Source organism: Narcine bancroftii, chromosome 2 (assembly GCF_036971445.1).
Source record: "Narcine bancroftii isolate sNarBan1 chromosome 2, sNarBan1.hap1, whole genome shotgun sequence".
Taxonomy (NCBI): Eukaryota; Metazoa; Chordata; class Chondrichthyes; order Torpediniformes; family Narcinidae; genus Narcine; species Narcine bancroftii.
The window spans coordinates 239,983,476-240,009,454 of record NC_091470.1 but is presented as its reverse complement, the minus strand read 5'-3'; the positions used below and the strand labels follow the sequence as shown (position 1 = coordinate 240,009,454).

The 25,979-nt window shown below is 41.1% G+C and overlaps 1 protein-coding gene across 3 annotated transcripts in view; it reads left to right on the top strand.

The window, feature by feature from the left end:
• The window catches only part of LOC138755152 (eukaryotic translation initiation factor 3 subunit H), a 131,580-nt gene that overhangs the window by 71,160 nt on the left and 34,441 nt on the right, over window positions 1-25,979 (top strand). For all 3 annotated transcript variants that reach the window (XM_069920549.1, XM_069920548.1, XM_069920550.1), the window contains 2 exons: window positions 17,991-18,158; window positions 20,240-20,339. In XM_069920549.1, coding sequence (XP_069776650.1) covers window positions 17,991-18,158; window positions 20,240-20,339 — 268 coding nt within the window. The remainder of the gene's footprint in view (window positions 1-17,990; window positions 18,159-20,239; window positions 20,340-25,979) is intronic.

Sequence of the window (25,979 nt, the reverse complement as noted above, 5' to 3'; positions counted from 1 at the left end):
GAGGCTGGAAAGGCTCCTTTTATACAGTTGGAGTTCCCGTCATTTGTTTGATTGGCTGACATCAGCTGCATGAATAACAATAGTGGGCGGGAACATTCTTGCATGTGAATACTGTTCTTCCCCAGCCTGTTATTGATCCATTAGTTGAACAGCTTGGCCAGTGCCATTTTAGGCCTGCTGGTCTTGTATTGCTCCAGCTTTCAACTGCACTTGTTCGCTGTGTTAAGGAACGTGTTACAGTGAGTTATGCTGCTGTTCACTACCACATGTGCCGTGTGATGTGCCGGCTTGATCTCCGCGGTGGCGTGCCGCCACATGACCCCCTCACCAAGAACTGGCGCTGCAGTTCATAGTGTCTTTGGATGCAGTCCCCAATGTCTTTGGTGGTCTGCCTCTGCATCGAGGTGCTGGCATCTCCACGGGTTGTGTTGAGTTTGTGTGTGCCGGCTTGAGCCTGTCTGCGGTGAAGACCTCTGGTTTGCCACCGATGTCCAGTTGGAAGTTGGCCTTGTTGTTCCTGATAACTCGGAAGGGGCCTTCATAGGGCTTCTTTAGTGGTGGATGATGTGGCCCTCTGTGCACAAACACAAACTTAGAGTCTTGGAGTTCTTTAGGGATGTTGAACTTAGCTTGCCCATGTCTGGGGTTGGAGCCAGGTTACTGACCTTTTCCCCGCAGCCTGTCCGGGAAGGTGGTTGCATCTGGCCGGTGGGATGAAATCCACAGGGACCATGAGTGGAGTTCTGTGGACAAGCTCAGCGGAGGATGTGTGGAGGGCTTCCTTCAGGGCTGTATGAATTCCCCAGCAGTGCCGATGGCAGTTCATCCATCCAGTTGGGGCCCTTGAGTCTGGTCATAAGAGCGGTCTTGAGGTGCCTGTGGAAGTGCTCAACCAGCCCGTTAGACTGCAGGTGGTAAACTGTCGTGTGGTGTAGCTGAGCGTCCCACAGGTTGGCAATGTTGGTCCACAAGTTGGAGGTAATTTCTGCGCCTCTGTCGGAGATTATGTGGCATGGTAGCCTGAACCTTGCTACCCAGGACGAGACTAGTGCCTTGGCGCAGAACCTGGTGTATGTGTCAGCCGGTGGGGGGGGGGAGGATGATTGCTTCTGGCCACCAGGTAAAACGGTCAACCACAGTGAATTGGTAGTGGAAACTCTGTGAGACTGGTAAGGGCCCCATCACGTCCACATGAATGCGATCAAACCTATGTTCCGTTGGCTTGAAAGACCTTGGTGTGCCACTGTACCTTGGCTTTTTGGCACTGTGTGCACGTCTTGGCCCACCCTCTGACTTGTTTCCGCAACCCATGCCACGTGTACTTGCTGGCCACCAACTGGACCCGGACCATGGTCCTGATCAATGGATGCCAGCCCATGGATAGAGTCGAAAACTCGTTGCCTCTATGCCATTGGGACGATGAGTCAAACCTGCCCAGTGGCCACGTTGCACAGGAGGGTAGTGTTACCTGTGCCGACTGGGATGACCTGAAGATGCAGCCCTGTGACGGCGCTCCTGTACTGAGTATGTCGTTATCATGCTGCTGTGCCTCCGCCATTGCCACAAAATCCAGTCTGTTAGCCAGAGAGTGGATGCTCTGTCTCAAAAAGGCGTCCGCAGCCACGTTGTCATTTCCCGAGATGTGCCTTGCGTCGGTGTTGTACTCCAAGACGCAAGATAAATGTCTCTGCTGGTGGGCTAACCAGGGATCGGATATCATGGCCAGGGGGGAAGTCAGTGGTTTGTGGTCTGTGAAAGCCCTTCCCTCTAGGAAGTGGTGAATGGCAAAGTACAGTGTACTTTAGCTCAGGGGGCTGCAGATGTTTGCTGAAGTAAACTAACGCACACCAACTTCTTTCTCTCTGCTGCTCCAGAACTCCATTGATCGCCATTCCTGAGGCATCAACCATGAGGGCTGTGGGTGCATCTGACCTGGGGTGGGCCGGGAGTGCAGCATTAGTCAGGGCTTCCTTCGCTTCCACGAACGCACATGCGGAGCAGTCGTCCCAGGTCAAGTCCTTCACCCTGCCGGTCATCAGGGTGAAGAGTGGGCGCATGGTTCGAGCTGCTGCGAGGATAAATCTGCGATAAAGGTTGACCATCCCAACAAACTCCTGCAGTCCTTTGGTCGGACTAGGTCTCGGGAAGCTGAGGATAGCCTCAACCTTGCTGGGTAGTGGTGTGGCCCCACATTTGGTAATCCTGTGGTCAAGAAGTCTCGTGCTCAGCCCGAACAGGCATTTAGTCAGGTTGATAGCAAGGCCGAACTCATGTAGGTGACTGTAGAGGCTTCGGAGGTATGCCAGGTTCTGCTCGCCACCAGGATATCATCTAAGTAGACGAAGATGCCCTCCAGGTCTCGGGCCGCCGTCTCCATCAGTCGCTGGAAGGTCTGTGCCGCGTTCTTGAGCCTGAATGGCATCCTCAGGAACTCAAACAGCCCGAATAGAGTGATGGTGGCCATCTTGGCGATGCTGTCAAGGTGCTCCACGATTTGGTGATATCCCTGCACTAAGTCCACTTTGGAGAAGATTGTCGCTCTGCAGGTTTGCTTCAAAGTCCTGTATACGTGGCACGGGTTAACGACCTGGAGTGGTGGCCTCGTTAAGCCGACGATTGTTGCCGCACGGTCTCCAGCCTCCAGATGCTTTAGGCACCATGTGCAAGGGAGAAGCCCATGGGTTGTCTGTCTGCCGAACAACGCCTAGATCCTCAAGCTTGTGGAGCTCCTCCTTGGCCTGTTCAAGCTTCTCCGGATGAAGATGTTTCGCCCTTGCATGGAGAGGTGGACCCCTGGTAAGGGTGTGATGCCTGGCGCCATGTCGGGACACCTCCACCATGAAGTGAGGCGAAGGGATTGTTGGGAACTCAGCCAGTACCTTGGATAACTCATTGACTGAGCTGTGGACAGAGTCCAGGTACAGTGCCGGGACCCTAGTGCCCCTCATTGCGAAGGTTTGGAATGTCTCCACATACACAAGTCTCTTGCCCTTGAGATCTACTAGGAGGCTGTCGGCCTGCAGGAAGTCTGCTCCGAGGAGTGGCTGTTCCACTGCGGTCAGCGTGAACTCCCATGAGAAGTGACTGCCTTCGAACTGCAGCTCGGCCCTATGTGTGCCATAGGTCTGTATGCTGCTGTTGTTGGCAGCCCTTAAAGTGGGGTCCGCTTGCCTGCATCTCATGTCAAAACCTGTCAAAACATCTCCGCTCCTCTATCCATCAAGAAGCGTCTACTGAAAAGGCGACCCCATATGTGCAGGAGGCTCTCTCAATGGCCATCTACCGTGGCCATCAGCGATTGCTGGCCTTGTTGTTTCCCTGGAACCCGCAGGGCGACCGGCATCAGCGGGCCTCGGAGCCCCATCTTTGGTGGTAGAAGCACTGTCTCTCCTTGGACTCGTCCCTGGCGCTCCTTTCCAAGGCCTGCTTTGGTCTGGTTGTGAGACCGTGACGAGCCCCACTGTAGCACTTCTGTTTCTGCTTCCGCAGAATATCTGCCCGTGCCGCGACTTTCCGGGGGTCGCTGAAATCCACATCAGCCAGGAGCAGTTAGATGTCCTTGGGGAGCTGCTCCAAGAACTCCTGCTCTCAAACATGATGCCGGGTTCTTGGTCTCTCAGGAGGCCCAGCATCTCGTTCATGTGCGCTGACGGGGATTTTTCTCCAAGCTCATCCAGGTGGAGCAGCCTTGGCCCTTTCCCTCACTGCGAGAGCTTGAAGGTCTCAGTTAATAGCTCTTTGAAGGTCTTCCGATGGCGGCCTGTGGATGAAGTTGGCCACTCTCTCCGCAGTCTCTGGATCCAGTGCACCGATCACGTGGTAGTACCGTGTGGATACAGATGTGATACCCCGAATTTGGAAATGAGCCTCAGTCTGGTTGAACCACACGCCGGGTCGAACTGTCCAGAAAGTCAGGAGCTTGAGGCCGACAGCGCTGATCACTACTTTGCTATCCATCACTGGGTTTAGATGCCGTCTAAACCATCGGGGTCACCAATTGTAGCCGACTGCTACAAAGAAACACACGCTCGCAGTTTGGGAGGTTAAGCTCTGAGATTTATGGAAGCTGGAAAGGCTCCTTTTAATCAGTTGGAGTTCTTGCCATTTGTTTGATTGGCTGACATCAGCCACATGAATAACAATAGCGGGCAGGAACATTTTTGCATGTGAATACAGTTCTTCCCCAGCCCTGTTATTGATCCGTTAGCTGGGCAGCTTGGCCAGTGCTATTTTAGGGCTGCTGGTCTTGTACAGTTCCAGCTTTCAAACTGCGCCGGTTCGCTGTGTTAAGGGAGGTTTTACCGCGTGTTTTGCTGCTGTTTATTACCACGCGATGTACTGGTTTGATCTCCTTGGTGGCGGGCCGCCACAGTCTGTCCAAAGAATAATCCCAAGTAAGTGTTTCCATGGAGACTCGGCAACTTAGAATTCCATCTAAATTGGTTGACATGCTTGTTAAGTGCGGGAACTGACAGCGTGCCACTAGCCCTCGCACTGATCCCACTGCCCTGCTCCGTGCTGTTTCCAGGTGTCTCTAGTCACCATGTGCTGTGAGCAAGCTGGTTTGAGGGTTTGTCCTCAGTTTGAACAGTCTGAAGCCCACTTGGCATTCTTGGCCCCTTCTATTTGGTGAAATAGTCATGGAAGCTTCTTAGTTGTTGGGAATCACCCAGCTGCAAAAAAATTAGTGTTGCTCTGGGCTACTCATGGAGAGAGGTGAGGGCAATCACCAACCCGGTAAGATATTATTCCCATTTGACACAAGGTCTGCCAGATTCAGCTGCAATTATACAGCGAAGGTAAAAGGCAGAGTTGATCTGGCTGACGGCAAGTAGTTTACTAGGGAATACCTGACCGGCAGGCACTTAGGGTTTAGTCCATCTTTACGGCAATATTGCGGGATTTCTGTGTAAAAAGCATAAATCACTGCAAGTCTAACTCAAGGATTCTGAAGTGTTTGTAGGGTTGATTTGAAGCCAGTATCTATTCTGACTACTTCTAAAAATCATTTGGGGTTGTGAATCTTACAAGAGAAACGCTACAGTAAATTTTCTGGTATCTGGTACCTATGGCGATTGGTAGATGCAGGATAAGTGAATTTTCCAGTTACTTAAGATTGCATGTTGTGTGATTAGCGAACTTATGGCAAGATGTGCCAATTTTAAACCTGTATTTTTTACCATTTATTTTCTGTGGTGGTTTTTGCTGATTGCTTGAGACTGTCGGTGGCTTGAATTCTGGATAATAGGGGTTTTACTGTAAGTCTTTCTGGTTCGAGCTACTCCATGAGAGAAATTTAGTTTTACATTGATCAAAGTACATATTACTGCTAAGTTAATATCAAGAGGCCACATAATGTTAGTTACAAAATTATGCAGAAATGGTGTAACCATAACTTGTGAAAATTGTAATTTTCTGTTATGGACATGTTGTTTATCAATAATAATCAAGGAATTGTATGAGCAATTCCAGGCAATGCCATAAAAGTATAGAATTATTTTATAGGCAGAATTATCGAGAAAATGGAGGGGCAAAGATGGATTAAGAGAGTTCATTGTTGGCTTCACTGACAATATTATTTCTTTATTTTGATTGTATCTTACCTTAACTTATAAGTGTACTAAAAATATTGTAAGGTCTAATCAGTTGCAGTGATATCCTATACTGTTAGGTCTGCTTTGTTCATGAATGAGTGAGACAAACACCAGACTGAGTCGAAATCAGGGTTCTTTGTTCTTTATTACCGGATTGTAACACTTGCGACTAACAATGTTAGTCGGAGAATGCATTCTGCCGTTATCAGCAAAATGGTGATTTTTTATACCCTTGGATACATGCTTAGAACATCATCATATCATTACTTGTCCAATGACTAAAACTGTTGCTATCCTTTCCCTGCTAGCTTCCTGCCTCTCAATCCATCAATGTCTCTCTTATCTTGTAAGTACAAGGATGCATTCACATCTTGTTACAGCCCTGTACAGGGTAACTCCTTACACATTCCCATCTCATGATGTTTTACCTTACAATACTCACTTGTTTTGAATATGAAAGAAATAATTTATGAATTGCTACAGCCATGTCAGTACAGGTTGTACCTCTTTAATCCAGCAATATTGGGACCTGGCCATTGCTGGACCACAGAAAATGCAGGAAAACAAAAATTGAACCCTATGTTTTATGATGACATCCTGAAGGGCTAAAATACAGCTGAATTTAAGAAATAAACACCAAAACATTCAGCTGCAGTGTAAACAGATTTTGGTGTATTTGGGCTGCTAACAGTTCTGTCCTTGTAGATCCACAAACTAATGGCAGCAGATTCAAAATGTGCTGGATTAGAGAGGTACAACCTGTAATGTGTTACTTCCGGATTAGAGAGGTACAACCTGTAATGTGTTACTTCCGGATTAGAGAGGTACAACCTGTAATGTGTTACTTCCGGATTAGAGAGGTACAACCTGTAATGTGTTACTTCCGGATTAGAGAGGTACAACCTGTAATGAGTTACTTCCGGATTAGAGAGGTACAACCTGTAATGTGTTACTTCCAGATTAGAGAGGTACAACCTGTAATGTGATACTTCCGGATTAGAGAGGTACAACCTGTAATGTGTTACTTCCGGATTAGAGAGGTACAACCTGTAATGTGTTACTTCCGGATTAGAGAGGTACAACCTGTAATGTGTTACTTCCGGATTAGAGAGGTACAACCTGTAATGTGTTACTTCCGGATTAGAGAGGTACAACCTGTAATGTGTTACTTCCGGATTAGAGAGGTACAACCTGTAATGTGTTACTTCCGGATTAGAGAGGTACAACCTGTAATGTGTTACTTCCGGATTAGAGAGGTACAACCTGTAATGTGTTACTTCCGGATTAGAGAGGTACAACCTGTAATGTGTTACTTCCGGATTAGAGAGGTACAACCTGTAATGTGATACTTCCGGATTAGAGAGGTACAACCTGTAATGTGTTACTTCCGGATTAGAGAGGTACAACCTGTAATGTGATACTTCCGGATTAGAGAGGTACAACCTGTAATGTGTTACTTCCGGATTAGAGAGGTACAACCTGTAATGTGTTACTTCCGGATTAGAGAGGTACAACCTGTAATGTGATACTTCCGGATTAGAGAGGTACAACCTGTAATGTGTTACTTCCGGATTAGAGAGGTACAACCTGTAATGTGTTACTTCCGGATTAGAGAGGTACAACCTGTGATGTGTTACTTCCGGATTAGAGAGGTACAACCTGTGATGTGATACTTCCGGATTAGAGAGGTACAACCTGTAATGTGTTACTTCCGGATTAGAGAGGTACAACCTGTAATGTGTTACTTCCGGATTAGAGAGGTACAACCTGTAATGTGTTACTTCCGGATTAGAGAGGTACAACCTGTAATGTGATACTTGCTACAAGAAAAAAAATGTAATGGGCTATTAATTATCCGAATACTTCAGATGAAGACAACAGGCAGGTTTTGAATTCACTTGAATTGCTTATTATCAAGACATAGTGCAAAATTTTGTTTTGCATGCTATCCAGGCAAGTCAACCTATACTTCAATAGATAATCAGGTATAAAAATAATAGAGTAGAGCATAGTGTCACAATACATAGTGTTAAAGAGAAAAGTACAGTTAAATAGTGCAAGGCACCCTTTTCAAGAATTGCTTGAATTAGGAATGGAAAATTGCAACCGTCTCTGTACTACTAAAGAAGGAAGAGAGGCAAAAGATAGGAAATTTTAGGCCAGTTAACAGAGTTCATGGTTGGTAAGATTCTGGAGTCCATTATTCAGGATGAGGTTTCAGGGTACTTCAGATCACATGATAAAATAGGCTAAAGTCAGCGTTGTTTCCTTCAGGGGAGATCTTGCCTGAATAATCTGTTAGAAAGTAACAAGCAGGATAGAAAAAGGAGAGTCAGTAGATGATGTTTACATGGATTTTCAGAAGCCTTTTAACAATGTACCATACATGAGGGTGCCAAACAAGATAGGAGCCCATGGTATTGTAGCATCTGCTACACCAGCGCTACGGAATAAAAGGTGATCACACGGTGCGAAGGTAAACCAGTAACTGACTTTATTATTTGAATTCCTCGTGCTGCGCTTAAGGGAACACTTACTTCCAGTGACGTGTGCGCCGGCTTCCGGAAGTGACATGAGCGCGTGGCGGCATCATTCTCTGGCCAGTGGTGTGCCACCCAGAAGCGGGGAGTTCCCCTGGGCAGCATGTGGCGTCAACCGCGGGCTTCTCCTTGGGAGTGAAGGGGGACTCGCGCCATCTTGAGTTGGCCAACTGGGGTGGTGATTCAGCCCATCTAATTGTACGGTCGCTCAGCCCGCTACAGTATTACAGAAAAGGTGTGAGCATGGATGAAAGACCGGGTGACTGGCAGAAGGTAAAGAGTGGGAATAAAGGGGACTTCTTCTGGTTGGCTGCCAGTGATTAGTGGTGTTCCATGGGTTGGGTCCGCTGCTTTTCACGTTGTACAATAAAGGACTAGATGATGGAATTGATAACCTTGTGGTGAAGTTTGTGGATAATACACAGATGGAGGTGCAGAAAGTGTTGAGGAAATGAGGAGTCTGCAGAGGGACTTGAGCAGGTTGTCAGAATGGGCAGGTGGAATACAGCACAGGGAATTATATGGCCATGCATTTTGGTGGGAAGAATAAAGACACAGACTATTTTCTCAATGGTAAAAGAATTCGGAAAGTGGAGGTGCAAAAATACTAGGGAGTCCCAGTGCAGATCAAATTGATAGTAAGGAAGGCAAATGGATTTGTTTCAAGATGACTGGAAAATAAAAGCTAGGATATAATGAGGATTTATAAGGCATTGGTGAGACCAATTTGGAATATTGTGAACAGTTTTGGACCCCTTAACTGAGGAAGGATATGCTGGTGTAGGAGAGGTCCAGAGTTTGAGTGGTCCCAGGACTGGCAGAGTTGATGCATCCAGGAGTGTTTGATGATGAGGTGGGGAGGGTGGGTGGAAATAGCATTGAGACCTACCAAATATTGAAAGGCCTGGATAAGGTAAACATGGAGAAAATATTTCCAATGGAGGGAGAGTCTGGCCCTGCCTCAGAATAAATGGATGTCCTTTAGAGGAGAGATGAGGAAAAAATTCTTTGCCAACGGGTGTTGAATCTGTTGCAGTTGTGTACTTATGTAAGTCAGGAGTGGAGCTTGTCACTACTGGTGATGCATCCAGAGTGACGTGCGAGTGTAGTATGTGCGGGTCAGAAGGGAGGGGCAGGGTGGGTGTTGTGAACGCCATGATGAATCGTGTGCAGGTGCAAGGTTTCAAGAGGAGTAAATTAGAAGCATCATGGTCACCTGTGTGGCAGAGAGCCATTATTGGGAGAGTGCAGAAAAATAGGGTTAAGAGGAAAATTATATCAGCTGCGATTTAAATGACTGAAAAGACATTCTGTTCCTCTATCTTAAGATTTTCAAACTTGTGAGAGGACTATCTAAGGGTCTGCCCTTGAATCTATAGGTATGTGTTTTCAAACTCGTGTATATTTTGCTTGACGAAAGGGAAAGAAGAGAGTGTGACCGCATTGGGATATGTCCTTTAAAAGTATTGGCTGCTTTTACAATGCAGTGGGAGGTAAAGATGGAGGTAAGATTGGTTTGCATGATGGCTTGAACTGTTCATAACTCTCAACTCTACACTTTCTTGTGGTCTTGGGCCCTGTGGTTCCCATGCCAAGCAGTGATGCTGCTGGACAAGATACTTTCAGTGGTGAGTCTTTCACAATTGGTGAGGTACTTGGGAGATCTGCCAAATTTCCTGAAACTCCTGTGGAAATAGAGGGGATAACACCTTCTTGGCTGAAGCATCAATGTGGTTGGACCAGGGCAAATTGTTTTTTGATATTTATGTCTAAAATTTTAAATCTACTTACATCTTCCTCCAACAGCAGCAATCATTTTTCTTTGTCAGAGGTGTTGTCTGCTGCAATTATTATCTTGATATGCAAGCTACCACTTTTACTTGTCTAGATTTCAGTTCTGTTGTCCATTCATGTGTGTTGAGGCTTGGAATCAAGTGGGCTTGAGAACACAAAACTACACTGCTGAGTAGGGTTTTTAAAAATTTTATTTAATTGTTTGCATCAGGAAAAAAATGAATAAAATATTAATTAAATATCCATATCCAATGATACAAAAAAACTGATATTTTTCACCCCATACCCCCCTCCTACCCAAAAATAAGAAAAGAAATGCCTACCATTTAATATACAATAATATTAGCATATACAATCATTAATTGTTATTAAAAATTACTAATTAAGAGGAGTGGATAAGATAGAAGAGGTGGATGGAAAATTATCCATAAAAAGGTTTCCAAATACTATAAAAATTTGCAACTCGATTCTTTAAACTCTGTAATTTTTTCCAAAGGTATACAATTTCGCATCTCATTATATCATCTACTTAATAACCTCTGTCCATGATATCGCTATACATTTCTTTGCATTTGCTGTTGCAATACGTAAAATTTTTTCTTGGTATTTGTCCAATTTTAATTTTATACCCTTTTCATAGATATCTCCAAGTAAAAATATTCTTGGATCCTTTGGAATCTTTATCTTCGTAATTTGCTCTAATAATAAACTCAGTTCATTCCAGAACTTTCCCACTTTTTCACAAGACCACACTGAATACAAAAAAGTCCCTATTTCTTTCACACATCGAGAACACTTATTTGAATAATTAGGATTAAGTCCATTTAACTTGTGCGGAATATCATACAATTGATGAAGAAAATTATATTGAATCATTTGATATCTAACATTTACTGGATTTGTAACACTTTCATAACATAATTTTGACCAAATTTAAATCTTTCTCCCATCGCATTTTTGATTTATATCAATCATTTTTTTTTGCAGTCTCTTGATATATATAAATATTAGTAATACATTTCTTAACAACAAATGTATCTGTTATTATCACACATTGACTTTGTTTAGGGAGTCTGAGTAGGTTATTGTTGATCAAGTTCCACTTGATAGCAGTGTCTTCCATTTCTTCTTTTTAATAATTGAGATAGACTGATTAGGCAGTAATTGCAGGACTATTTTGGAATTGTCCTTCATTTTGTGAACAGGATTTACTTGGGCATTTTTCCACATTATATTTTTTTAAGTTTGCTGGAGCAGTTTGGATAGAGGCACAGACAGTTCAGGAGAATGAGTATTCAGCATGACAGCAGTGTTCTCTGAAGCTGTCTTTCATTGCTCTTGGCTATTTTTTTTTGATGTCACTGAATTCAAATGGCTGGAGTAAAAACGCAACGCTGGAGAAACTCAGCAGGTCAAGAAGTATCCTTTAGATTGCAAAGGTAAAAATACATAATTGATGTTTTGGGCTTGAGCCTTTCATCAAAGTATGGAAAAATGTTGGTAGTCATTCGAACAAAAGAGTAGGGGGAGGAAGGGGTGGTCACTGCTTGACCTGTTAACTTTGCTATATAAAGGACACTGCTTGACCTTTGCGACCACTACCCCATCCCCCCCCACCCCCACAAGCAGATTTTTGTATTTTCTCTTGAAATGGTTTCAGACTGGCTTCTGAGATAATTTCGAGGAAGCCAAGATGGATCATCCATTCAGTGTTTTTAGCTGAACAAGCTATTTATATTTCAGTCTTTAGCATTCAAATGCTATGTATTGATATCATTAAGGATGAGAAATGTTCTTGAAGCCACCTTTCCCTTCATTTAGCTGTTTAGTTCCCAACCATTCGTATCAGAAGTGCAGAATTTTAATCTCATCTGCTGATTATGGGATCATCTACTTCATTGTGTGCCCTTGCATTGTTCTGCATACACTTTATACTTAATAATAAAAAGAAAATTCCAGAAGCATTCAGCAGGAGAGGTTTCACTAGGATCAGGTTTTAGTTCCAGTACCTATTTGAGCAGTTCTGATAATGTTTCTAAAGACATTTCCAGACCTTCTACAGGTGGTTCCCCACTTATGACCATAACTGGGACTGACGAATTGGTTGTAACTTGGATTGGTCATAGGTCGGGTTTGCCCACCACGTGTGATTAAACAAGACCATAAAGAAATTTTTAAAAAAACATTAATCTTTAATGAAGAATTTAAACGTCTCTACAATACCTTCAGTAAAGATAATCCCCATATGAATTTCTAATATATTATAGTCATTGGACTTGGTCTGCCGTGCAGAGAGGGGACTTCAGAACTGCCGCGGGAAGCGGGGACTTCGGGATGCTGCCGGGAGCGGGGACCACTGTATACAGTACTTTTAATACAAAATATGTATAGTAGTTTGGATAAATATTTTTTAAAAAATCGGCCGTATATGCGGGTGGATGTAACTAGCGTAGGTCGGAAGTCGAGGACAACCTATATTTCTAATATTTTAATCTTTTACTTCAGATTTACACCATGTGCAGGTCCTTTTTAATTCTCATTTGTGACTTTAAGTTGGCATCTTGTTTTTTGAATTGCCGGTTCTACTTTTGGCATGACATTCGGTGCTGCTTTTTGAAGCAGAGTTGAAAGTCTGGCTTAGAAGTATTAATAGCGTGAGGGATATGTCAGGCCAAGTGGTTATAGATTACATGGTGTGCATTTCCCTGTTGCTGAAGGTGCACAGTCATGCTGTTGAGCACGAATTTTGTGCCACACAGCACAATGGATGGTGTACAAGATAATAATTTGCTCTGTGGTGGTCACTTGCCCTAATGTTATGAATTGGTAGATTGATGAGGATGGGATCAAGTCGATCTATCACTACAACGGCATCTTTATTTTGGAACCTTCTGACTCCTGTGCACCTTTCCCTTCCGTTTGCCTTCAGTAAAATAACTTCTCATCAACCTGAGCCATCCCTGGACTCCTACCCCCCCCCCCCCCCAAAAATGCACTGCTGTTTGAAAAAATTCCATCGAGGAGCACAGCACTTGCTTTTAAGTTTAGGAAGTTAAAGAAGTTCAATTAAGAAGATTAATTGAAAATGTAAAAGTTGAGTTTTAAAATGTTGTTTCTGTTCTTGTCTCAAAAAATATATTCATTAAGCATCAGAAACATTGAATCATTTTCTTGGCCTGATGAAAACATCTGAATTCATGTTTTTGATTACATCTTTGAAAATATTTGAGTATAGCTGCAGAGCCCTCAAACCATTTCATTCTAATGCATTACAAGTATTTGCCAACTGGTATAGACTACCTTAGAATATTTTAATAAGCATGACTGTCTCTTGGCATTGCCAAGAACAAAGAGAACTTTTGAATATGCCTGTGTGACAATTATAACATTACTCGTTGAATTTAGCCAAATTTAACTCCAGGCATGTAAATTACAATATCTCATCTCCATTCTGCAAATGCATCGCTAATTTCAGAAAATACTGAAAAAAGATTTTTCCAATGACTTTTTAATCTCTCCACTTTTTTTATCTAACGAGAGAAAAGTGACCGAAAGCAGTCAAAATGGCACACTGACTCCATTGCTTGGGACAAAGATTGCAGGGAAGTTTACAAGCTTGTGCTTTTTTTTTTGTTTTCATTCTCTTTATCTGAGGACATGTGCTCTTTGCTCTTTCAAGTTTGCAGTGAAAATATTCTGAACTATTTTGACATGAAGATAAAGTGCTATTGATTACCATTTTCATTATTGTGACAGTTTGAGATGATTACAGAGTATCACATAAGCATATTCTACATTGGGGTTTTGGCTCAGAAGTGATTTCTATTTTCCCCTGCAGCTTATTGGCACCAATAGTTTAAATGGGATTAATGAAAACCTTGTGATTGATTTCCTTCCCTGTGGGGAGTGGCTCGCACCTCCCTTCTTGGCATGTCCTAATTAGCAGTTTGCCATTCAGGGAGTTACAGATGTGATGCCACGTCTTATCACATTTATATATGACTCCTTGTTTCTAATGAGCTTGTGCATTTTCTAAATTAAAGCCATAAAGGTGCTTTGTCAGCTGTCTTGGCCAGACTTTAGGAAACATAGTTGTTCCTTTGCAATATGAGCCTGTTCAGAAGGAAGAACTGGATAAGAAAAAGCTGCAGCAGCCCACATCTCATCAATCTCCTTTACTTTGTTCCTGATTGCTTTTCCCACTCCTCGCTACTGTTGCTATGCATCAGAATATTCTGCCCAACTTTCCAATGCAGCTTTAATTCTTTTAACAAGATACAGAATATAAGATCAAGAGGGAAAAGTATGATTTGATGAATGCAGCCCACAGAGCAAAGAACAGTCCAGCACAGGACAAGGACCTTCAGCCCATGTATCTGAACAGACCCCAATGTCCAAATCAAACTTAAAATCTATTGCTTGTACCTGATGGCTATCCCTGTATGCCCTTTAGAACCCACTGAAATGCTATTATTGTATCTGCTTCCACCACTTCTGGCAGCCTGTAAAATATTTGCCCTGCTCATCGCCCTTAAACTTCCTCCCCCTCACCTTGAACGCATGTCGGCCAATGTGTAATGCTTTTACCCTGTGGAATAGATTCTGTTTGTCCACCCCAGTAGAAAGAAACCATTCACAAGTTAAGTGTTTTGTATTTTAAAAAAAATGAAGTACAAACTTAGCATGCAGAACTATTGATGTAGATTTCATAACTTTGTATGATGCAGATAAAGAATGTTATTCAGAAATTTAAAAGCATGGTGGAAAGTGGAAAGACACTCAGTCTTGCATAACGGTTGGGAACATTATGATGCTTTGTATCAGGCCTGAAGATGCATTTGATGACTATGGTATGACTTTCCTTCATGAAAGCAGTATTGGCATCTGCTTTTCAACCCTTGCTGACCCCAGCCCACTCTGGGGTTATTACCAACGCTAGCACCTGGCCATGGTATATTTTTGTGGCTGCATATCTATTATGGTGCTGTTGGAGTGGTTACCTTGGTCATACCTTGATGGTTAGCTGCAGGTAGCAGATGGAAGGCCGCATGCACAGATCCTGGTAGTCCTCCGCCTGTTTGTGCTCTCAGGCCTTTATACTATTTCCTTGGTCACTGGTAATATATTTGAAAATGGTTGGGAAGAATAATAAATAAAAATTACTGGTAAGTTCACAATTTTAAAATTTGTATAAAACATTTGAAAATGCTGTTAATGAAGTACAGAAAGTTATGTTAAAATAGAAAAATCAGCAAAAATGTTACAGAACTAATCTCTTAAGCGTGAGTTGGTGATCCAATTCAGCCATGAGTGTTGGAAAGCTGAAGGGAAGTATTTCTGGCCCTGAGGCTCATCAACATATGGAATGCCCCTGAACTCAATCAAGGTTGGTTTGGCAGGTACAGAAGTCTGGAATGCATGGACACTGAATATACAGATCTGGCAGCACATTAGATAGTGATTGAAATGTAGCCTTTTGATGTACTTAATCTCTCCCATTCTTGAAAATACTGTTTGAAAACAAGTTTATGGAAAAATGCTATGTTCTGGAAATGTATTTAGTCTGCACTGCATATTCCCTCCATCTCCATCCAACCCAATTTTATGTAGAAATGGTTTGCATTTCTTAAACATTCAACCAGTCAACTTGCAAAGTTGTCAATCATTGATTCTATGGCTGCCAAGATTTATTTTTATCGTGTAAGATAAAACATAATCTGAATACAGCCAAGGACATTATTTAAATGTACAAATTATAGCTACCATGAGCAGAAAGGATTGGATATTGCCATAAAATTTCATTTTGTAGAGTTGAAACAGATTGATTTAAATATCAATACAGATTTTGAAACCATTTATGCATAGGTAGCTTAGTTAAACAACTGGGGTGCTGATTTAAAAAAAAATTATTAGGATGGCTTGGTTTTAGGCAGACTTTGTTGTTCAAAGAGTAATTGCTGCAACATAAAATGTCCCCAAATTTCTGTCTTGATTATAATGAATTAAGGTTATATATTAAATGAGAACAAACTTGAAATGAGATTGTAAGGCCCCTATATAGATTCAAAGACCATAGTAGGTGCAAACACAGGATGTTTGAGATTCGAGCCACCTATCTCCAGTAGTATCTGAATATTTTTCTCTTTGGCTTAATATTTCTTATTAAAGGTCCAGTTTTTATATGGCAGAACTTGTCTCTCTGAGCATCCTTTCTTTCTGTAAAAATGTTTAGTTCATAGTTCAGCATACGATTGCTTTTTTTCCCCAATTTAGAATTCACAATTTAGAAGTTTAGATTTTAATGTTCTCTAAAATTGGTAAAAGTGGTTCAGACCCTGTACCAATTATTTAGCTATGAGGTAGTTGCAGGTGAAATATGTTTGTATATTTTATAGACCTTTTTGCAGGCAGAGACATGTTTGGTATGAAAGTTAATTAAAAATATAATCTCGATATAATTTGTAAATGTTTCTATTCATATGTGTGAGACTGCCCTATTTATTTCAAATAATGTTTCAATTATGAATATTTAAGAATTCTCATATTTAAACCTTTTCACATTGGTCAAGATCAACAATCTTTAAGCTCCAAAGATATGGATAAAGATAGTGTTATTCATTTTTCTGAGAGGCCCTGTGCATCTTATGGCTTCCTGAATACTGGTAATTAATTTGAGATTCTTGGAGTTTTGCTCTTTTTTGGGCATATCTGGTGAATACAATTTATTAGCTTTTTTCTGATCAGTTAGTAATCATTGTGTTTCGTAACTTTAAATTGTCTGATTGTGTGGGGATTATATATGCTGATATATTTCCAGCTAGAAGAAGCAACAGAAAATTATTTTAAGAATTTAGTGGAAATGATGTTTGATGGTCAGATTTGAGTCAGCAGGCTTGTGTAATTTAAAGTCTGGGATGTGTCTGAGCATTTGTGGTGATGAATATTTTAGACTTTTGGTAAACAGTATTCCAAAGAAGTTGGATAAAATTGATTCCTTGATTTTATTTCTTCAGCTCCAACTAATGGCTATAATTAGCTATCATTAAAGGCTCCGCTGTGCTTGAATACTTACTGCTTTTACTTTCATATACAGTGATATGTACAGGTGTTTTGAATTTATTTAGCATGGGTAGAGTACATATAAATTGTATTCTACAAGTGGTGGCTCATTCTGGGTTAATTGAAGTTTATCCAGAGTTGGAATAAGTGGTTAAAAATAAATTTTGTAATTTCTACATGCAGCATTATGTATGTTAATATTCTTTGACTTGGTTTCGCGGACGAAGATTTATGGAGGGGGTAAATGTCCACGTCAGCTGCAGGCTCGTTTGTGGCTGACAAGTCCGATGCGGGACAGGCAGACATGGTTGCAGGGGAAAATTGGTTGGTTGGGGTTGGGTTTTTCCTCCTTTGCCTTTTGTCAGTGAGGTGGGCCTTTGTTAATATTAAATATTAATGTTAATATTAAAATCTTTTAACTAGAGATAGAAATTTTGTGTGGATAGTTTAAATATTTTGCAGTTTTCTTTTGTTGAAATGCTTGGATTTTCATGCTCCCCATTTAATGTACCGTATTAATAGATTTCAACCCTGAGATTTTTATGTCAACAATTGGAGACCTGAAGACCTTTTTGTACGAAACAGTAGTATTACACATTGGAAACTATACTTAAAAAAAAAGTTTAAATCAATCTCTTGGAGTATTTAAATAGAAGCTACAATATAAACTGTTGCTAGCTAGTGGTTTTGGTTAGTTGGAATTTTTCTGCTCCACATCAGAAAACCTCAGCATTGCATATACAGGAACGTAATCTACAATACAAGGGCCAAATTGGGAGATAATTATGAAACAATAGCATTCAACTGAGCGCATTTTAAGATGAGATGTGAAAGAGGAAAATGCCTTTCACCACCAAGATAAGGGGTTAAGCTAAGGATTTTTTGCTGGATGGGGGAATTTTTCTTGTGAAACATTCAATAAATCATAAATTATTTTAACAGTTGAAACTAGCTTATAAATTCTAAGAATTAAAATGTAATTTTTTTCTGTTTTGTTTTGCAGTTCAGTACCAAATGGAAATGATGAGAAGCTTGCGTCATGTTAACATTGACCACCTCCATGTTGGCTGGTATCAGTCAACTTACTATGGCTCTTTCGTCAGCCGAGCTCTGTTGGATTCCCAGTTTAGTTACCAACATGCAATAGAAGAGTCTGTGGTTCTCATCTATGGTCAGTGACACTTTCCTATTCAGTTCTTCTCCTGTACTGTTTACCTGGCAATGCTGCCTGGCAGCCCCTCTCGGTAAATACCAGCCCAGTGTCTGCCTCAGCCCCAGCAGCAGCTCAGTCTAGACAGGGTTTCCTTCTTTCTGTTTATTTTTCTTGCTATCAGAGCCCTGATGTGTACATTTTGGAATGTTGAAGTTGCTGCTTCATTTTTTTTCATTCCTCTTCCCCCTTGTTGATGGCGGGTGGAACGGGACCAGATGTCTAACAAAAACTGATTGCTTAAGTCTGGCTCAGTACGTGACCTTACAGTTATGACACATTTTGCCAGATTTCGCCTCTGACAGCCGCTCACAAAACATTGACTGTTCCTAGCACAAAGATTTTCTTCTTTCTGACCATTTAGTAGTATTTCCTTTACTTGCTAAACCAGATGTTCTGTGCAGTATCATAGCTGTAGGTAAAACATCTTTATTGCCTTCCCCAAGCTCACTATTTGCCATAGCTGGCAGGCTGTTACAAAGTTTCCAACCGAGAAGTAAATTTTACATCCTGAATATCTGTCAGAAAAAATACTAATGAACACGATTAATCTTTGAGTAGACAAAAATTGTTTCAGTATGTTAACAATCGGATTACAGTAGAAAAGCTGTTAAAATATACTTGTGTTCATTGGAAATTTAATGTAATTTTTTAAACATTTCCCCCCCCAAATTTCCATTTGTATCAAATGTGCAGGTTTATATCTTTACATATGTGAATATTTATTTTGTTTCTTTTCAGTTTTCTATTTACTTAAAGATAATTTTGCTTGCAAATGAACAATAAATACTATTATTTAGTATGGAAGTAAATTTTATATACCTGGAAAGAATTAAATTAGAACTGCTGGTAAACCCAACGACATTATATTGAAGGAAGGAAACCTCATCTGATTTGGTGTCTTTCAAGCGTAAAACTGAGATTACACATAATAAATTAACAATGAACAGAACATAAACAGATTTGTCCAATACATAAAGATTTATAATGTTCATTGGAGTGTTTAAATCTGAATCCAAAGAACTTAAATCTACATGTGGTAAGGCAGTGTTAGAGCGCACAAATGTACCAGTAAAAGAGAACAGTAGATGCTGTATTGTTCATTTTGTATATTGAATGCCTCAAAAGGGATAGGAGTTCCTACATATTGTCTTTAATATTTCCCTATCAGTTTCATGTTTGTGCCTGTTTAGAGAATAGTTCAAATTGCTGATTGGATGAGAAACAAATTCGTTACTTTGAAAATAATAATGGATGTTATATTTTTCCTTGACATCTGGTTGTATTCAGCAATTCCTTTTTATTTGGGGGGGGGAGGCAATAATGTCGTATTCAAATGTACCCATGACTGTCTCATTTAGTTTGATTAAATATATTTTCAAGCTTTCTTTATTCTGCCCCAACAATGTGCCTCATAATGTCCATGGAGAGAAGAAAAAATCCATTTTCCCCCATATGCAGATGCCTAAGAATCAGGTTCTCTTTACCAACTCATAGCTTTAATTCCCAAAAGGAATACATTTTTTCAGATGTATTTCAATTCATAATTCCAGAGAATTTCTGGAGTTTGACTTATCTGACTAGGAATATAAAATATTGCCCATGGATATTTAGTATTCTATTAGTAAGCCAAAACGTCATATTCCAACATTGCAAGAGTTCTCAGTGTGGATGGAAGCTTATTTTTCCTACCAGACACAGGGGATTCTTTATTTGCAGCAATAGATCCATAGAAAACTGTCAGACTTTTATGTGATATCCAAACAATATGAATGTTCTCCATTGGAATAGAGGAAACTTTCACGTACAGTTCCAAATGCCTGTAAAAGAAACAAGTTCTTTTGCTAATAATGTAGGATGGGCCAAGCTGCTTTTTAAAAATATCTGCACTTTTTGGGTCTCTTGAAAGTAGATGAATAGGTCAATGCTGATCTAATCTGATTTGTGCAATGACATTTTTTGCAGTGGGATGTTATTATTTATTTGTCAGAAGCAAGTGGGTTTAAGAATGATCTTCGTCTTTCTCACCTTGATGTTTCCAGATCCAATTAAAACTGCACAGGGTTCTCTTTCACTGAAAGCTTACAGACTGACTCCAAAATTAATGGAAGTTTGTAAGGAGAAAGATTTCACTCCTGAAGGGTAAGTTTGTCTATTTGGAAAAAGTAAAGGAAATTCAGCACTTGTTTTGTGCATAAAATCAATATCACTGACTTTTTTGGATTCTCCTTTGTTTTGGACCTTAAATTCATCCAGAAATTGCAGTCAGAATTACTCCGTAGATAAAGCAATATGCTGGTGTTGGCTATTTAGAATTGCTTCTTAGACCATGTGATACATATGCAATTGTACTAAAGTATCTGTGTCTCTGGCTATGTGTGCTGTAGCTTCCAATTTCTCACTGTATGGTTTGCGTTGCTTTTTAGTTTTTTCTGCGCCATAACCAGTCTTGAAATGTATCAGATTATACATGACACAATTTGAATACTTTATTCTTGTGAATACTCAGACAAACTAATTCAGTTCTCTATTTTTCAGAGATGCAAAACTTCAAAATGACAGATAACCAATATTCAATTTCCATATACAAATTTTGCAGTACTTATGAAGGGTCTTTGACCTGAAATGTTTAACTGTTTCTCTTTCTGCAGATATTGTCTGACCTGCTAACTGTTTTCAGTCAGTATTTTCTATTCTTATTTCACATTTTCACCAATTGCATTTTTAAAATTCCCAATATTTAGAATTTGGGTAAGATACTGAGGACTGAGATCACTAATATGATGGAACATCAGTGGAATTCTCCATTACGGATAATTATAGGGGCCAAATCAATGAATATATTTTAGAAGGAATAAAATAGATTTCTAGACACAAAAGATATTAAGGCATAAGGGAGAGGTGGAATATGGTTTTGAGATCTGAATGGTGGAACAGATTCAAATGTCTAGTCTTATTTTTCTGTTACTTAAAAAAAAAGTTGTGGATTCTGAAATAAGATCAGAAAATTCTGGAAATATTCAACCAGTCAGGAAATTCTGTGGAGAAAACAACTGAGGTTTTAAGTCAATGACCTTTCAAGATCACAAAATTAGAAAAATCATGAGAAGGGAAAGGATGGAAACTAAAAGAAGCAACACAAATGGTGCTGCTGGCTGAGAAATAAGGATGAATGGTATGAGTTGCAAAGTTAACAGTAGGCAGAAGATACAACAAAGGAATTTATTGAGTTTGGGAAGAAGAGAAAATAACAATTTTGGAATTTTGAGAGACAGAACATGAGTGAATGTTGTTGCCATGATGAATTAAACAATTTCAGATAATCAACTTTCTGGCTAATCCCAGAATCCTCATTTATTTCAGGTTTCTAATAACCACAGTATTCTACTTTTCACGATTCCAGTATTGTTTTGGCTTTTTTTCCTCTCCTCTGATTTAATTCATCTTTCTTTTTTCACCTTCTTCACGCAGATCATGTGCCTACATCGCCCTCCTCAGCTGGCAGCGCCGGTTGCATCGTTGTCTCTTGTAGAATCCCTCCTTCCACAAAAATTCCCTTGTTATTTCCACTTCTCCTCCCCTCCACATAAACTTGTTCAATTCTTTAGTCTCCCCAGTTATTTCTATTTGAAATATGAACACTGCCTATTTTACTGCAGATGCTGCCTTTCCTGCTGAGTATCATATGAATTTTCTGTTTTTATTTTTATAAATCTGTTGTGTTTTTGCTCTCACCTTGTATCTTCACATACAAATGTCCTCTATTCCTATCCTTAATTTCTATATCCAATTTTTCTTTCAATGCACTTGTGCTGATTGCCTTAAACACTTGATGTGAAAGCCTGTCCCATTTATCATGTTCAGTAAAGATGATTTTCCTGACTGATTTATTGTGATCAGTGATTATATTTAGAACTCCCAGAATTGAACTCCCTCACATGAGAAAACATCATAATAACTATCCAATTGAACCTAAGTCACCTTAAGATTTAAAAAAAAAGGGATCACAAGCTGCTCTGTCCTTTGTGATGGATCGGCATTCTTTGTTCTGGTGGCAGCAATGTAATTTTATTTTCACCAGGTTCAAGTCCCGCTCTAGGTTTGAGCAAAAAGATGGAGAATACAATTTTATTGCAGTTGTAGGAGTGGTCCATTGTCAGAGGTGCAGTCTTTTAAATAAGATGTTAATTTAAGGTTCTGCCCTCAGATTCAAGTGAATGCAAAGGATCGTAAAGCACCAATTTGTTAGAGATTAGTAATTTTCCCTTAATCAACATTGATGAGACAGTTAATCTGATTATGATCAAGTTGGTGTTTGTGGGAATTTGTAATTAAGTATTTCGTGAAGTTAAAAAAGGAAACATATAAATCCAACTGTCCCTCTTTTTGTCCAGAATATTTTTTATTTTTTCCTATCTCTATAAATTTATCGATCTAATTTTGATGTGCTTGAATTTATTACCAACTTAAGTTGATGCTCAGCAAGGTCGACAATAGAATTTGGATGTAGAAATGTGAATCAATGTACATAAATATATAAAAAAAGTAGAATTTACAATGGAGCATAGAATATTGTCACATGGTTAAAGGATCTTGATATGTGATGAGAACAAGGCATCTCAGCAAGAATGAGGGAGACTAGAGGAATGTAAATAGGCATAAATAACTTGGTGGCATCCCACAGAAATCAAAATTGCTATGAGCAAACTAAATGAGGTGGAATTAGTCGTGATTAAAGTAGTATCGGCATAAACTGAACATTGAAGGAAACAGTAACATGTATTTCCTAAAGTATGAAGGTGTCATGGGTAAAACCCTAAATCTGTAGACATTGTGTTGAAGTAAAATCGCGATGCTAGAGAAATTCAGCAGGTCAAGAAGTGTCCCTTATACAGCAAATGTGGAAAATACATAACAGAAGTTTGGGGATTGAGCCCTTCATCGAGGTGTGTGAAAAGTGTGTCATGGGTCGTAGGCAAAATATTAAATCAGCTCTCACCAACGCAACATGGTCACCAAATCTTTAATAATACTGAAGACATTTAGTTGGAAAGTTTGCAAAAAAAAAAGTTGCAGGCACATTATTGGATCGATCTTAAAAGTATGAAAAGGAGGTATCAGAGTTTTAGTAGAATGATAGAATGAATGAGAGGCCGGGGCCGCCGCTGCTTTCCCTGTGCCCGGACCGGGGCCGCCGCCTCCTTCTTTCTGCCCGGACCGGGGCCTTCGCCTGCCTCACTTGACCGAAGCCGGGGCCGCCTACACATCAACATGGGGACATCTCACAGGAAATCCAGGAACTGCTGGCAAAGAAACGAGCTGCCAACCAGGCTCACCTTGCAAAGCCGTCCTGGCCAGAGAAGAAACAAGCCTTCCGTCGCGCATGCAGCCATCTTCAGTGCAAACTCCGGGAGATCCAAAATGAGTGGTGGACTAGCCTCGCCAAACTAACGCAGCTCAGCGCAGACATTGGCGACTTCAGGGGTTTTTACGAGGCTCTAAAGCCCCTCACCCCAAATCCAAAGCCCGCTGCGCAGCTCAGACGGCAAAGTCCTCCTCAGCGACAAGATCTCCATCCTCAACTGATGGTCAGAACACTTCCAATCTCTTTTCAGTGCAAACCGCTCAGTCCAAGAATCCGCCCTGCTCCAGCTCCCTCAACAACCCCTAAGGCTAGAGCTGGATGAGGTCCTCACCCGGGAAGAGACATATAAGGCAATCGAACAACTGAAAAGTGGCAAAGCAGCAGGTATGGATGGAATCCCCCCAGAGGTCTGGAAGGCTGGCGGCAAAACTCTGCATGCCAAACTGCATGAGTTTTTCAAGCTCTGCTGGGACCAAGGAAAGCTGCCTCAGGACCTTCGTGATGCCATCATCATCACCCTGTACAAAAACAAAGGTGAGAAATCCGACTGCTCACACTACAGGGGAATCGCGCTGCTCTTCATTGCAGGCAAAATCTTCGCTAGGATTCTCCTAAATAGAATAATACCTAGTCTCGCCGAGAATGTTCTCTCAGAATCACAGTGCAGCTTTCGCGCAAACAGAGGAACTACTGACATGGCCTTTGCCCTCAGACAGCTCCAAGAAAAGTGCAGAGAACAAAACAAAGGACTCTACATCACCTTTGTTGACCTCACCAAAACCTTCGACACCGTGAGCAGGAAAGGGCTTTGGCAAATACTAGAGCGCATCGGATGCCCCCCAAAGTTCCTCAACATGGTTATCCAACTGCACGAAAACCAACAAGGTCGGGTCAGATACAGCAATGAGCTCTCTGAACCCTTATCCATTAACAATGGTGTGAAGCAAGGCTGCGTTCTCGCACCAACCCTCTTTTCAATCTTCTTCAGCATGATGCTGAAACAAGCCATGAAAGACCTCAACAATGAAGACGCTGTTTACATCCGGTACCGCACGGATGGCAGTCTCTTCAATCTGAGGCGCCTGCAAGCTCACACCAAGACACAAGAGAAACTTTTCCGTGAACTACTCTTTGCAGACGATGCTGCTTTAGTTGCCCATTCAGAGCCAACTCTTCAGCGCTTGACGTCCTGTTTTGCGGAATCTGCCAAAATGTTTGGCCTGGAAGTCAGCCTGAAGAAAACTGGTGGTCTGGAGAGGCATCACTATCCCCTCAAAAACCTTTAAATCCATCAGCAGGATTAATTGCACCCACATCAAAATCCTCTCTCAGGACAACACTACCAGCATCAGGACTCTAATTACATTCAACCATCTCAGAGAAGTAGACGAGGTTGCTTACCCAACTGACACCAATGGATGCAGCAATCTCCATATTCCTTTCTTCAATAATGGTGAAGCTCCACAACCAAATGAATAAGGTGAGGATTTTGAAAATGATCTTCAGCAAGTTCTGATTTGATAATCCATCGTGTAGTCTTCAAAGGCCCCAAATATCAAAAGCCAGACTTCAAGTTACCACATATAAAATCACTAACTATGTGAACGCACTTGGTGCAGAGAAGTTAATGGCTTTCAAGCAACATCTTAAACTAAAAGTACCAGAAGATTCTGTAAATATAATTTAATAAACAAAATTGCTGAAGAAATTCCTCTCTCTTTTGTGCTCAGCAGATGCTGGAAATATTCAATAAGCCAGGCAGCATCTTTGGAAAGAAAAAGTTAAAAGTTCAGATTAATGAATCTTGTGCTGAATTTTAGCTATGTGATTTAGTAACAATGGATGCAAATGTAATATTGCACTGCTCAGATTCTGTACAGTATCCATAAGCATTATTTTTTAATGCTTATGGATACTGCCAAAATGTTTGGCCTGGAAGTCAGCCTGAAGAAAACTGAGGTCCTCCATCAGCCAGCTCTCCACCATGACTACCAGCCCCTCCACATCTCCATCGGGCACACAGAACTCAAAACGGTCAACCAGTTTACCTATCTCGGCTGCACCATTTCATCGGATGCAAGGATCGACAACGAGATAGACAACAGACTCGCCAAGGCAAATAGCGCCTTTGGAAGTCTACACAAAAGAGTCTGGAGAAACAACCACCTGAAGAAACACACAAAGATCAGCGTGTACAGAGCCGTTGTCATATCCACGCTCCTGTTCGGCTCCGAATCATGGGTCCTCTACCGGCATCACCTACGGCTCCTAGAACGCTTCCATCAGCGCTGTCTCCGCTCCATCCTCAACATTCATTGGAGTGACTTCATCACCAACATCGAAGTACTCAAGATGGCAGAGTCCGCCAGCATCGAATCCACGCTGCTGAAGACCCAACTGCGCTGGGTGGGTCACGT